Raw genomic sequence first — 13,272 nt, forward strand, 5'->3', positions numbered from 1 at the left:
CTTTTTCAGTGTGAAATTTTAAAATGACTGATGAAGATATACCAACAAGCATGATTTATCTTTCTTGGAAAGGTGAAAAATCTCGTCTTTTTGCTAGCCATACATGGGGCAGAAATGAAAGGCCTCTTTGGCTTTCTAGGTGTATTTATAGAGATTCAAAGTCGTCAATGGAGAAATCAGGTATCATGATGCTTACAAGAGGAGCCTTATACATATTTAGAGATAAGCTCCTTAGAGGATATGTTCTTCGTGGACATCATCATTTATTTAAATTTTCAAAAGTACAACAATTATCAAATCGTGTAATTTTAACATACCAAAGCATAATAGATACTCCAAAGCAAACAAACGAGCCTCAAGTAGATCTAGAAGAAGTTCCTTTGTTAAATAACGAAGAAAATCCAGTCATTATTCCAGAAGAGCATTACGAAGAAAGAAGACTTAGTCTTGAATTCAAAGGTACTGAAAATTTCTGTATTTTGCTACATAGAATTCTTTCTGAATTATATTACGGAATTCAGTCATTACAGCTCCCAACATTTGAAATGCAAGATGGTATACAGTTACAACCTTTAACAAAAGCTCCAAAAAACAGTTTATACAAAAAAGCAATTGCATATTCTCATTATGAGATGCCCTGGGGCAGAAATCTTGCTGTAGCAGGATATTTAAGGTACAAATGGAACGGAGAAAACGTTTTATGCTTAGGAAGGAAGTTTTCTCCATCATATTACGCCGGATCTTTTGGAACAGCCGTAGGAAACGAATCTCTCATTGATACAGTTGTATTCAAGAACTGTGCATTCGATGGCATGGAATCCTTCTTGAACAGGCTCATGAAAAGCTCAGTTTCCGTCAAATTAGTTGTATTTGTCAATTACTCCCCCAACATCAAGCCAAAGTTCGCATTTGACGGATCCAGGACCATTGTTGGCCGATGGCACTTCGTAAACTGCTGTTGTGATACAATTTGCTCATATCTGATTTCGACAAATAATTTTGCAGAGCCACCAAACGAAATTGCCATTGCAAGAAGGTCCTACAATGAGAAGGACTCCGAGCAAATCTTCAATACCATCAAAGCTTCTCCGATGTCCTTCAGAACAGACACTTTGAGACTTGTTGATTTGAGATTCCGAAATTTCCCATTTGACACTTTTACTTCTTTAATCATGGACATGCCGTTGAACACTCTTGTTATCAGGCACGTGAATATCGAGGGCAGCAAGCTCTTCAACGCTATCTGCAGGACAAGACCTCTCATGAGATCTTTGAAATTGCAAAAACTATCTTTTACTCAACCGATTGATAAGAATTTGCAACTTCCTGCTGGTCTCGTTGTTCTCGATATCAGTGAGAGTGAATTCATTGGAGACTCATTCACTACATTCATGCTCGCTATTTGCCGCGAACAAGTTAAATATTCTTTCATTTTGAACGCCGCAAAATTGAAAATTACTGAATCAGAATTTGAAATTTTTAAGGTTTATATGGATGAAAGTGAACGAGAACAGCACAAACATATCAGATCCAATCTCCTTGAACTGAACATTTCTGATTTGTATGTTCCTGTTGTTGGTATTCAAGAGATATCAAGATTTATCAGGACACAAAAATCATTGACACAAATTTCTCTTGAAAATGTTACATGTCCGGATCCAACTGTTTTCACAAGATGTATCGTGTCTATTCTTCAGCAAGCAAGGATAACAGGAATAGATTTCACATTGCATCTCGGTGAAGAACTGTCTGATCTCCTTTTCAGATACTTGGCTTTCCAAGAAACAATCAAACGCATTTGTATAAAGAATTGCGGAATTGGAAACAAAGGAATGATAAACTTAATGAAAAGAATCCCTCTTTTCAAACACTTGGAAGAGATATCTTGCGATGGATCGTCACCAACACCAACAACAGATGGAACTGTTCCTCTAATTGAGTTCTGGAGAACAATCGCAAACATGCCATCGATTGTTGCAAATGATTTCCCTTATCAAGACTTGAACTCCCTTGGACTTGATGAAACAGCGATTCCTGCGAAAGAATTGGCAATTCTAAAGAGCAGACGCCGCCCTTACACACAGATAGAGCGAATAGAAATAATCCTTAACAAGGTAATTGAAGACGAACGAAATGCTGTTGAGAATGCAATGTAATATATTACATACATCATTTGATTTATTTTTAATGATAATTTATTTTTTTGTTAGTTAAAGAAAGATTTATTTTCATAAAATGATTTAACATGTTTAAGGAGGAACTGATAAAAGAGTAACAATAAATGGAATTGCACATATATAATCAATCTTAAAAATAATCCGAGAATTTTTTTATAGTTGTTTAATGAAGAAATTTTTCAACTTTGGCAACATTTATATCTGCTCTCTGTTAAGGGTGCACTTACCACTTTCTGACATGCTCCCATAATATCAATATATCTTTATTGTGATTGCAAAAAAGTATAACAGTAATATAAGGTACTAAGTAGTGATTTAAAATAACTTCTTTTTACCTTAGAAAAATTGGATAAAAAACTAGGATGTCAAAAAAATTGAGAGAATATCAGAAAGTGGGAAGCGCACCCTTATAGGAGAGATGTTAGTATCTCAAGATGGTTTTTAGCAGAAGCTCGAATTAAAGCAGTTGATTTATTATTATCTTCAGTTTCTATTTTAGCTCCAACTGAAACAAGTTATTTTGCAATTTCAAGGTGGCCCGTTTGAGATGCAGCCATAAGTGGGGTGATTCCATTTTTAGCTGTCGCATCCTTATTAACTCCTATCGAAATATGATATTTTACTACTTCAAGATGGCTATTGACTGATGCAAACATGAGAGAAGTGGATCCACTATTGTCTGATGCTTCTTTATTAGCTCCACTTGTAATAAGGCATTTTACAATAACGATGTGTCCTTTGCTTGAGGCAAGTTTTAAAGGAGTCATTCCGGCATCAGTTTGAGCTTCGATCAACGATCCTTTAGAAAGAAGATATTGCACTATTTCAAGATGGCCATTATATGATGCTAGCAAAAGCGGTGTATAATTAAAATTATTTCTATCATTAGGATTGATTCCAATCTGAACAAGTGATTGAACAAGTTTTAAATTACCATTCTGACAGGCCCTGTGAAGTGGCGAATTTCCATTTTCATCCTTTCTTATGCAAAGCCCCCTCTGTGCTGCAATTAAAATATATTTTTGATCTTTTTTCATTGAAAGTTCTTCGAGAAACTGATAGATATAATTGAAATCATTTGAATTAACATATCATTCGATTTTTGTTGGAAATTTGTGTGCAAATATCTTCTCTTCACGATCTAATATTTGAGCTTTCTGTTGTTCGTTTTGTTCTATTGGTAATGGGATTTCCCTTACATTTTCTTCTGATTGATCTAATGTATTGCTGAGGAAATTGAAAATTTTCAGATTACAATGTTGAGCATATGCTTTGGAAATTAAATTTGCATCATGAATACTATTTATTGTAACGTTTGCATTAAGTAAATAGAAAATTGATTCATAAGCATTCTTGCTATTCGCAGCTTGTTCAATGAGATCGATATAGTCTTCAATTTTGAGATATCCTGCTTCGAAGATTTCATTGACATTTCTTCCTTGAAATAGATCGAAAAAATTGCCCTTTTGCATATATTCCCTGATGTTCGATACAATGTATTCATTCGTTTGGCTAGTATCAGCGCTCATTTATCTTGGAGACAGAGGAAAAAAATGACAAACGCCAAATTCTCAAAGTTTGCTTGAAATAAGTCAAAAACTGTAAAATGTCGTATTAACAGTAATAGTCAAAGAAGCACTGCCTAAAATATAAAGAAAGATTTATATTCGTATTATTAATTTATTATGATATCAACCTTAGAAAATTGAATGATATGAAGTTCAATTATTTTAGATATATATGTATAAGTTATGCATTTTTTAGGATAACAAGTTTTAAAACAGTTATCTCTATGTGGTTTATCATAAATGTTGAAAATAAACTTGAATTCATATTATTCGAGTCTGTCTCTCAAAATTTGAGTGAATAGAAAGATTTACATGCGAAGAATTTTATTTCTTCAAGTAAAATGAGTATGTAAAATCATTTTTTCATTTCTTCTTTTATATGTTGAAATTATGTGTTTAGTTTAAAAATCAAGCAAATTTGACATTTGACAATCCAAAGATCAGATACAATTGGAATAAAATTCGATTCATGAATTTGACAATTATTTTCCAAATGTGCTTCAATCAAGAAATTCAACAATATCCCTGTGATCATTCATTTCAGCCAAATCTCGGGCATTATAACCGAGGGATTGTCGAGCATCTTTGTTTGCTCCAGCAGAAACAAGGAGTTTAACAACTTCAAGATGGCCGTTCGATGAGGCTTTAAGAAGTGGTGTATTTCCACCAATGTCTTTTGCTTCTTTATTTGCACCAGCAGCGAGAAGTATGTTAACTGATTCTGTTCCACCTATTTGTGATGCACACAATAGTGGAGTATCGGAATTGTCAGCCATTTCATCGATATTGACTCCAATGGAAATTAGATATTCAACTATTTTATAGTAATTTTTAATTGAAGCATAAATAAGAAGTGTTCTACCTTCAATATCTCTAACTTCTTTATTTGCTCCCTTTGATATTAAATATTTTGCAATTTCAAGATTATTATAATCAATTGCACAGAGTAGAGCTGTTGCCCCATTTGCATTTTTTGCATCTTTGTTAGTTCCAATTGAAATGAGATATTTAACAATTTCAAGATGACTATTAGCAGATGCAATAGTTAGTGGAGTGTATCCATTTTTGTCTGACAAATCTTTGTTAGCACCAATCGAAATGAGATATTTTACAATATCGATCTTATCAAATTCAGATGCTGCAATTAGTGGAGTGCATCCATTTTTGTCTTGTGCATCTTTGTTAGCACCTATCGAAATGAGGTATTTAACAATTTCAAGATGACCATTTATAGATGCTGCAATTAGTGGATTGCGTCCATATTTGTCTGATGAATCTTTGTTAGCTCCCATTGTAATAAGATATTGTACAATTTCAAGATGACCACATTCAGATGCTATTTTAAGAGGTACATCATCATTATTATTTCTAACATTAGGATTGATTCCAATCTGAACAAGTGATTGAACAAGTTTTAAATTACCATTCTGACAGGCCCTGTGAAGTGGCGAATTTCCATTTTCATCCTTTCTTATGCAAAGCCCCCTCTGTGCTGCAATTAAAATATATTTTTGATCTTTTTTCATTGAAAGTTCTTCGAGAAACTGATAGATATAATTGAAATCATTTGAATTAACATATCATTCGATTTTTGTTGGAAATTTGTGTGCAAATATCTTCTCTTCACGATCTAATATTTGAGCTTTCTGTTGTTCGTTTTGTTCTATTGGTAATGGGATTTCCCTTACATTTTCTTCTGATTGATCTAATGTATTGCTGAGGAAATTGAAAATTTTCAGATTACAATGTTGAGCATATGCTTTGGAAATTAAATTTGCATCATGAATACTATTTATTGTAACGTTTGCATTAAGTAAATAGAAAATTGATTCATAAGCATTCTTGCTATTCGCAGCTTGTTCAATGAGATCGATATAGTCTTCAATTTTGAGATATCCTGCTTCGAAGATTTCATTGACATTTCTTCCTTGAAATAGATCGAAAAAATTGCCCTTTTGCATATATTCCCTGATGTTCGATACAATGTATTCATTCGTTTGGCTAGTATCAGCGCTCATTTATCTTGGAGACAGAGGAAAAAAATGACAAACGCCAAATTCTCAAAATTTTTTTCCAATGAAATTTTTTCCAGTTTGCAAAAGCTCTCAAATTTGTTTACCAGATAAATTAGTCAAAATTCTATTTAATTATTTTTACCAAATTTATAAATATAAGAGAAATGTGACACTTCAAATATACGCTAGAAATTTATTTTTTCGTAATATGAAAATTTAGAATTATATCTGATCAAAAATTTGGTTAAATTCGACTTAGGAATCTCTTTGTTAAACTTTTACTTGCAGGCCATCAAAGTATCAAAGGTGACAAACCGGTCATAATTTCCCATCATGTCTCTCGCTCTGTCACTTTTCGGCGCCACGAGCGAAGCGACGTGGCGCCGAAAAGTGACAGAGCGAGAGACATGAATGGGTTCTATATATATACAAAATAGTTACCCCGATCGCGGCTTTTGAATTATAATTATTTTACTAACATATTTTTAATAAAATAAACATGGATTTATATGGGAAATTAGGGAGATCTGAAACTCAAAAATTATTTTTGAATTTTAATATGATAAATATAATTGTGATGGTATGTACATTATAAATAAAATATTAATTCGGAACAACGATGAGATGTGATAAATTTGATTCTTTCAAAAATCGATTTTGGTATTTAAATATTAATTGATATCTTAGATGCATATAGGATATATAATAATTTTAAAACACCAAAAAGTGACAATTTGCGGTTAGAAAAAGTCATCAAAGCGCATTTTAATGATTTGATTTAGCATAAACATAGACTATCTCATTGATATTTAACTTCAATTTCCCGAAATGAAAAGGATTTCAACAAAAACGATTATTTTACGATTATTTTTTATAAAAATTTTTAAATTGAGACTGACATCTATAAAATCTTCTAAAAACTCCAAATATCAAATAAAATAATATCATTAAAATTCCTCTCAATTTAAAAAATTTTTATAAATTGAGACTTCAATCTCTAATATCTTCAAAAAAATTCATATATCACAAAAAATCAAGATATTATTTTTATTCTCAATTTCAAAAATTTTTGTTCAAACAATCTTGTTGCATAACAGCAAGGCAGAAATTTGAAACGAAGTTTCAAATTTCTCAAGCTTGCATTCTGGGCACTTACATGCCCAGAATGCTAAAAGGCGCGTAGCGCCGTCTCTGAATATCAAATTTATCATCATAATTATTTTATTAAATTTCACTAAAAATCGATCTGTTATAACACACTGGTGCATTACAGCCTTGTCAATTAATTCTATCGGCGCTTCGAAGACTTTGCGGATATTTATTCTACAATAAATTAGATTCTTATTTTTATATTTTTTATGACTTATTTTTGATAGTTTTCGTTCAGAAATTTTAATCATATTTTAAGTAAACATATATTAGTATTCTTCATTACTTGATTGGCGCTTTGCGCCAACTAAATAGTGAATAATTCAATTTTTGAAAAAATTATTTAATTTGGCCGAAGGTGGCGTGCTTGCCCTTCGGGCAAGCACGCCACCTGAGGCCCCAAATTATATTTGATCAAATAGATATCTTCACACTGCAGATCAATAAATCACATGATACGCTTGTTGAGGGATTTTAATAAATATTATTTCTTCATTTAATTGCAAAGTTTGTATTCGTTTGAACATGACATACTGTGTTGCATTTTGTATCAATGAATATCAAGAATTTGATATGAATTAATTTCTAAACGTTCAATGAAATCTTCTTTCGATTCTTCCCTTTTAGACAAATCAATTAACGATGTAAGTAGTGCAATTGGTGATCATCTTAATACTAGTATTGGGCGCGAATTGTCACAGACCGATCAAATCAGTAAATTAGATGAATTAAAAGAAGATCTTCTTCGAAGAGAGAAAACATTAGCCGAAGAGAAATATAATTTAGCAAAAATTCAAAATGAGCTTGAAGAGGCCAAAAGACAATTCAATATTGAATACTCAGAAGCAGATAAAAATTTAGAAGTCTTAATTCAAGAAGAACTTGCCAAGCAAGCCAAAAATAACGATTCATTTTATATGTTTGATCAAAAAACCAATTTATTACAAGAACTTTCTCGTGCGACAAGAGCAAAATTAGTAGAAATGAATGATCTTGAGCTAAAGCTTGAGGATCAAAGGATGCATGCAGAATCTACAATCAATAAATTTAATATTGTATCAACAGCTCCGTCAATACAAGCGTTAACGTCTCAAGTTGATTTAATGAAAGAAAAATTAGAAGATACAAACAAGCAAATTGGAGAATTACAGAATAATAATGCAGATTTAGAACGAAATTTATCGAAATTAGAGAAAGATAAAAATGATAAAATACATCAATCGAGAAATCTTCAAACCAAGATTGAATCGGCCAAATGCACTCATTTAGTTCATGTAAATTCTCTTGGCACCCAGAAAATAGCATCCCAAGATACATTAAAGAATTCGAACAACAAATTAAATCAATTTAATGATGAAAAGCATGATTTAAGCCTCTCTGCAGAACGTATTTCAGCAATGATTGCGCAATCTGACTTATTACTAAAAGGATATGAAGATGAAATGAATGTTACTAAGCAAAACATCCAAACAAAACAAATGCAGTTGAAAGACATTAAAAATGACTTTAAAGATATGGAAAGCAGAGTTAATAGATTAAGAAAGAATAAAATGGAAGACATGCTTAACAGAGAGAGGAACATTAAAGATGTTACTGACCAAATTCAAAATACAAAAGATGAAATAAAATCAAATTCGGACAAAATTTTGCATTTGAATTTTCAAGCAAGAAAGTTAGAAGATTCGATAAAGAGAACAATAGTTCGAATCGGCCAATGTGTGGAAGATGCAGCAATGCTTGAACATGCTAAAATAGGAATAGATGCAAAACTAGAAAGAGTTGAAAAATCAATTGAAAACAGATCATCAGAAATCGACAGCCAAATTGAAGAATTAAACTCTTTACATAGACAAATAGCTTCATCAAAGTTTATATCTAAAAGATTGGATAGAATGAATGCAATATATTTCGCTCCTAAGCAGTTTGACCATGACCAAACAAAGGCAAAGAAAGTTTATGATGATTTATATGATTTGAAACATGAAAATAAAATGATGAAAAAGACGATTAAATTTTATGAAAAGAGAATATTCTATTACGGTGCTGAGTGCGCCATCATAAAGAATAGACAAAAACAAATGTCAAATGCTCAAGAATACACGAAGAAAACTTTGATTAAATATGGTAATTTGAACGCTTTAGAAAATAATATAAAATATCTTCAAAAAGCTATAGATCTTAAAAAGAATAATAAAGCAAGTGCAGAAACCAATGAATGCAATGATTTACTGAAAATTATTAATAGAGAAATTTCCAAATGGAATTAAATTGATCAGAAAGATCTATCATCACATATGGAAGAATGGTTAGACACCATCTATTGTTTGTTATCTCATTAATTAAATTGTTTTTTTATGAATTATCAATTTTTGGCCATTTTTAACACTTGACATCGGATCACATCAATTGTTATAGAAGTGTGATCTGGACAAATGCTGCAGAACTTGGGAATATAAATAAGGATCATCTAAAGAGAATTAAAGAATCTTATAAATCAAATTTTAATCAGTTTAGAATTTTAATGCAGTAATTTATAAGAAAGAATGAATAGATTGTTGAATATTTCTTTTAAGATCTAGAGAAAAATTATTTTGATTCTTCTCAATTCTTCAAGGGAAGAAGAAAAAAGATAAAAAGGTGTTCCCGGCGGGGCTCGAACCCGCGACCGTCTGCTTATAAGACAAAAGTGCTAACCGGCTGCACCACGGGAACCTCACGTTAGATATTATTTTGGAACACATAACAAAATAATATACTAATTTTTCAATTCCAAGTCAAAATTAATTATTAAGTTTTAGTATTGATCCAATGGAATTATTGATAAGATGAGTTTTATGAATATCATTTTTCTTTTTATGGATTCATCTACTAATTCTTCTATTAATAAATCTTCTTTTTCCCATGTATTATCTCGATCAATTACTAGCATCATTCCAGATAAATCAAAAGGTGAATCAAATGATCAGTTAATTCAACAATTCATAAATTTGATTTCAAATTTGGAACAGCTGCAACTTTCGTTTGCACCGCCAAATGAATTACTCGAGTGTGTTGCTATTTCATTAAAAATAAGACAATATCCGCGTGGATTTTTTAATGAAACACAAATTTTCACAAGAATAAATGCTTTACTCGAGAAATGTACTATTGATACCAACACATATTTCAAATTTGTACAGCTTCTATCCATAATCTCAACGAATTGCGAAGAATCAATGAATTCTTTTCTTACAAATTGCAAATTTATGTCATTACTTCATCATGGCTTTACATCAACCAATCCAAATATATACAATATATACTGTCAATTCATTATCAAGTCCTTACCATACTCTTCTGCAAGAAACTCTCTAATTTCAGCAAATTTCTTTGTTGAATTCATGAATAGAATGAAATATCTATTAAATTTGGTATCAGAAGGCAATTTATCTAAGGAAATTATCCAATTGATTGCAATTTCATGTGATTTATTCTTTCATATGGTAAAACATTTTTCGATTTCAGATTTGGAACCAGGAAAATCGGAAATACAGGATATGATTATAGCTTTATATGATTGTCACGTTTCTCATGAAATTTTAGATAAAATTGCTCATATTGTTCTTATAATAGGAAGTAAATTCAGTTATATGGATATAGTTAATACAGAGATGTGGAATCGCACAATAAAATTACTTGATGACGATAATAATGTTTTAGGATATCAATATTCTTTGGCTTTACTCAATAATACTGTGTGTTCAGATGACTTTATGGAAATAACAGAGATTATTCCGTTCCAAGATATAGTTCGCATTATTAATTCGCGTTGTTTTGAAAATATTGACATTCAAATCAACGCTTTTCATTGTTTGTTATCATTTTCGGTATTCGGAGATACTATAATAAGTCATTTCTTGGACTCCTCTGTGTTTAATTCTATTTTAAATATAATTAATTTGTCAAATTTTGCTGTTAAGCAGCTTGGATGCGAAATTCTATGGGCTTTCATTAAGTGTGGAACATTTGAGCAGGCAGAATATATAATAGAACATCCTATTTCGAAAGAAATCATACTTAACGCAATTAGTGAAGATACTCCTGAAGATTCACATAGAATTATTACTGTAATGATTATACCGTTTGTTAATTCCTTAATTTCTCATAATTTACAAGGAGAATCAACATATGCTTCATTTTTATCAGATTTAGCTCAAGTAAACTCAGAAATCCTTGACTCTGGAGAGGATGAGCTTTCGGAAGCAGCACAACTCCTACAATCTATCTTAGACTCTATTGAATAAATTTTTTTGTTTGATATTTTATTTCATTCACTTATTTTTCACGCAAAGCATTAGAGATTTATGGAGAATATAGCACATGTCTTTGGCAATATTGGTTCATTGGTAATTTCGAAAACAACTTTTAATTTAAAAAATTATTTTCAAAATAAGAAACTCTATAAGCAAACACATTTAATAATATTATATAAAAGCAAATAAAATGTTGATTATACAGTAGTAAAGTTAAACTTTGGAGTATTTTTTGACCAAGCGCTTTCCCATTGACGATATCCTTCAGTATAGTCATTTATCTCTTGTAATTTTGGAACAATTTCAATGCAAGAGTCAATATATAAAAGATCCATGGCTTTTGCAATTGAATTAACAATTGATTTTGGATCTTCAACTGAATCAAGGATATATACTGCATCGTGAGTCAAACGTGCAATTGCATCTTTATTGGGTTTCGGAATTACTGGTTCTATCTTTCCATTTACGTATTCTAAAGGAACAAAATAGAAAAATATATTTGGAATAGGAAGAGTGCATAGCATATGGGCTATTCCAGACCGAGTATAAAGATCGGCACCTTGGTCGAGTAATTTTGATCTAAATAATGAAAAAATAAAATTCTTAAACAAAAGTTCGTGAGGATACCTCTGAGCTGTTTCAAATATGAATCCACGTATCTGGAAAAGCTGCTGTGTCTCTGTCATCTTTTTAATTTCTTCAATAATATAAGAACAAACTGAAAACAAGCATCGATATGGAAATTTAAATGTAGAACTCTTATATATCTTCGCATGAGGTGTTAGTGGAATTTTAATTGAAATAATTCTTTTGACATTTTTTTCATTGACTTCTGTATATCCTAATTCAGCTTGTGCTATAGAAAATAGAACAGCTCCACTGAAATTGGACCTTTCAAATGCTGCTATCCTTGAATTCGGACTGACATTACTTTGAAACATAGTTTTTGGCATGTAAAACTGTATCTGGATGTCTTTGACTATTTTTGTTCTGAAGCACTTTTGAGAAAAGAACAAAACTTTGCTGAGATCTGAATCATCAATTATTGTAAATTTTGAACCGGGGACATTGATAAGAGAATTGAAGTATCCAAGTTTATTTATCGAATCTCCTATAAAGCATAAGTATGTTGGGTACTGAATTTGAGAAGACATCGTTTGAACGGGACCTTTAGCGAAACAAACGAATCTTGTCGGTTCTTCGAGATTTATTTCATTAACTATTGCGCAAAGAGGAGATAAATTTGAATCTGAACGTGCTGGAGGAATATAAGATTTCAAAACATTTTTTAATTTAGTAGAGTTCATTTTCATTCGGTCTACTGATGTTGGTAGGAAAATATCTGATGATTCGCATAGTAACACTTTGAAAGAATTACTTTGTGTGTCGAAAATTTCAACATAAGCGTTGAAATATATGAGAATGTAGTCTATTTCGAGAGAATCGTCTATACCTTCTGATATTTTGTCTATTATTTGTCGGTTTAATGATGAAATGACTGCCAGAATGATGCAAGGTTTTTGATTTTTATGATTTCTTGGTTGTTTTATAAAATCGAATACAATATTGTTATATGGAATCGATTTCTGTGCAAGTGAGAATCCTGTATCAAAGCTATTCGATGGAGGCAAAGGAAGGGTATTTACTCTATTGCATAAAGCGCATTTCCATACAGATGGATGGTCATGTATTATAGCGTACGAGTTGAAAAATGCATTACAAAGGCCGCATCTTGTAGAATTATCATCAAATTCAGGAACATTTTCCAAATTCATGATAGCATCAGTATCTAATGATATTATAAGCGGAAGAATTGATGAAGATAGCGGATAAACTTTCATTGATCGAAAGATGATCTCATCAACAATCGCATCTTTAACTTCCCCCTCCCGCACAAACATAAAATGAAAGTGAAAATGTTATGATTCAATCTGGATCACATACTTATCCTCATATTTATGATTTAATCCTGAAATTATTTACAATTCTAAATAAAAATCAATCAAACTTAGTTATTTGAGAAATATACAAGTTTGTTTAGATAATTATGTGATTTGCTGTGTAAAATGAC

The 13,272-nt window shown here is 31.3% G+C and overlaps 7 protein-coding genes and 1 non-coding gene across 8 annotated transcripts, besides 3 other annotated features; 3 read left to right on the forward strand and 5 right to left on the reverse strand.

Annotated features, from left to right (window-relative positions):
- Positions 1-17: 17 nt before the first annotated feature.
- On the forward strand, positions 18-2,157 carry TVAGG3_0180340 (RNI-like family; the record flags this gene model as incomplete). The annotated part of the gene is made up of 1 exon (XM_001310067.1): positions 24-2,156. The coding sequence occupies one exon, from the start codon at positions 24-26 to the stop codon at positions 2,154-2,156; it is 2,133 nt and encodes a 710-aa protein (XP_001310068.1).
- A 231-nt stretch (positions 2,158-2,388) lies between these two features.
- Position 2,389, forward strand: a terminal%2Cinverted (terminal inverted repeat of tvBac_53III transposon ID:TVAGG3_0180350).
- Positions 2,389-2,421: a mobile genetic element.
- Positions 2,390-2,587: a mobile genetic element.
- Positions 2,588-3,268: 681 nt separating this feature from the next.
- TVAGG3_0180370 (spectrin binding) lies at positions 3,269-3,706 on the reverse strand (the record flags this gene model as incomplete). The annotated part of the gene is made up of 1 exon (XM_001310065.1): positions 3,269-3,706. One exon carries the CDS (start codon positions 3,704-3,706, stop codon positions 3,269-3,271), a length of 438 nt encoding a protein of 145 aa, XP_001310066.1.
- Positions 3,707-4,245: 539 nt separating this feature from the next.
- TVAGG3_0180380 (ankyrin repeat, PH and SEC7 domain containing protein SECG-related family) lies at positions 4,246-5,271 on the reverse strand (the record flags this gene model as incomplete). Its single annotated transcript, XM_001310064.1, has 1 exon — positions 4,246-5,271. The coding sequence occupies one exon, from the start codon at positions 5,269-5,271 to the stop codon at positions 4,246-4,248; it is 1,026 nt and encodes a 341-aa protein (XP_001310065.1).
- Positions 5,272-5,325: 54 nt separating this feature from the next.
- TVAGG3_0180390 (spectrin binding) lies at positions 5,326-5,763 on the reverse strand (the record flags this gene model as incomplete). The annotated part of the gene is made up of 1 exon (XM_001310063.1): positions 5,326-5,763. One exon carries the CDS (start codon positions 5,761-5,763, stop codon positions 5,326-5,328), a length of 438 nt encoding a protein of 145 aa, XP_001310064.1.
- A 1,676-nt stretch (positions 5,764-7,439) lies between these two features.
- On the forward strand, positions 7,440-9,269 carry TVAGG3_0180400 (uncharacterized protein; the record flags this gene model as incomplete). Its single annotated transcript, XM_001310062.1, has 1 exon — positions 7,506-9,176. One exon carries the CDS (start codon positions 7,506-7,508, stop codon positions 9,174-9,176), a length of 1,671 nt encoding a protein of 556 aa, XP_001310063.1.
- A 278-nt stretch (positions 9,270-9,547) lies between these two features.
- On the reverse strand, positions 9,548-9,621 carry TVAGG3_0180410. The gene has a single exon. It is a non-coding gene; the product is annotated as a tRNA-Ile (tRNA).
- A 143-nt stretch (positions 9,622-9,764) lies between these two features.
- On the forward strand, positions 9,765-11,192 carry TVAGG3_0180420 (armadillo (ARM) repeat-containing protein family; the record flags this gene model as incomplete). Its single annotated transcript, XM_001310061.1, has 1 exon — positions 9,765-11,192. One exon carries the CDS (start codon positions 9,765-9,767, stop codon positions 11,190-11,192), a length of 1,428 nt encoding a protein of 475 aa, XP_001310062.1.
- A 206-nt stretch (positions 11,193-11,398) lies between these two features.
- On the reverse strand, positions 11,399-13,042 carry TVAGG3_0180430 (SEC24-related protein family; the record flags this gene model as incomplete). Its single annotated transcript, XM_001310060.1, has 1 exon — positions 11,399-13,042. The coding sequence occupies one exon, from the start codon at positions 13,040-13,042 to the stop codon at positions 11,399-11,401; it is 1,644 nt and encodes a 547-aa protein (XP_001310061.1).
- Between the last annotated feature and the right edge of the window lie 230 nt (positions 13,043-13,272).

This window comes from Trichomonas vaginalis, chromosome IV, assembly GCF_026262505.1.
Source record: "Trichomonas vaginalis G3 chromosome IV, whole genome shotgun sequence".
Taxonomy (NCBI): Eukaryota; Parabasalia; order Trichomonadida; family Trichomonadidae; genus Trichomonas; species Trichomonas vaginalis.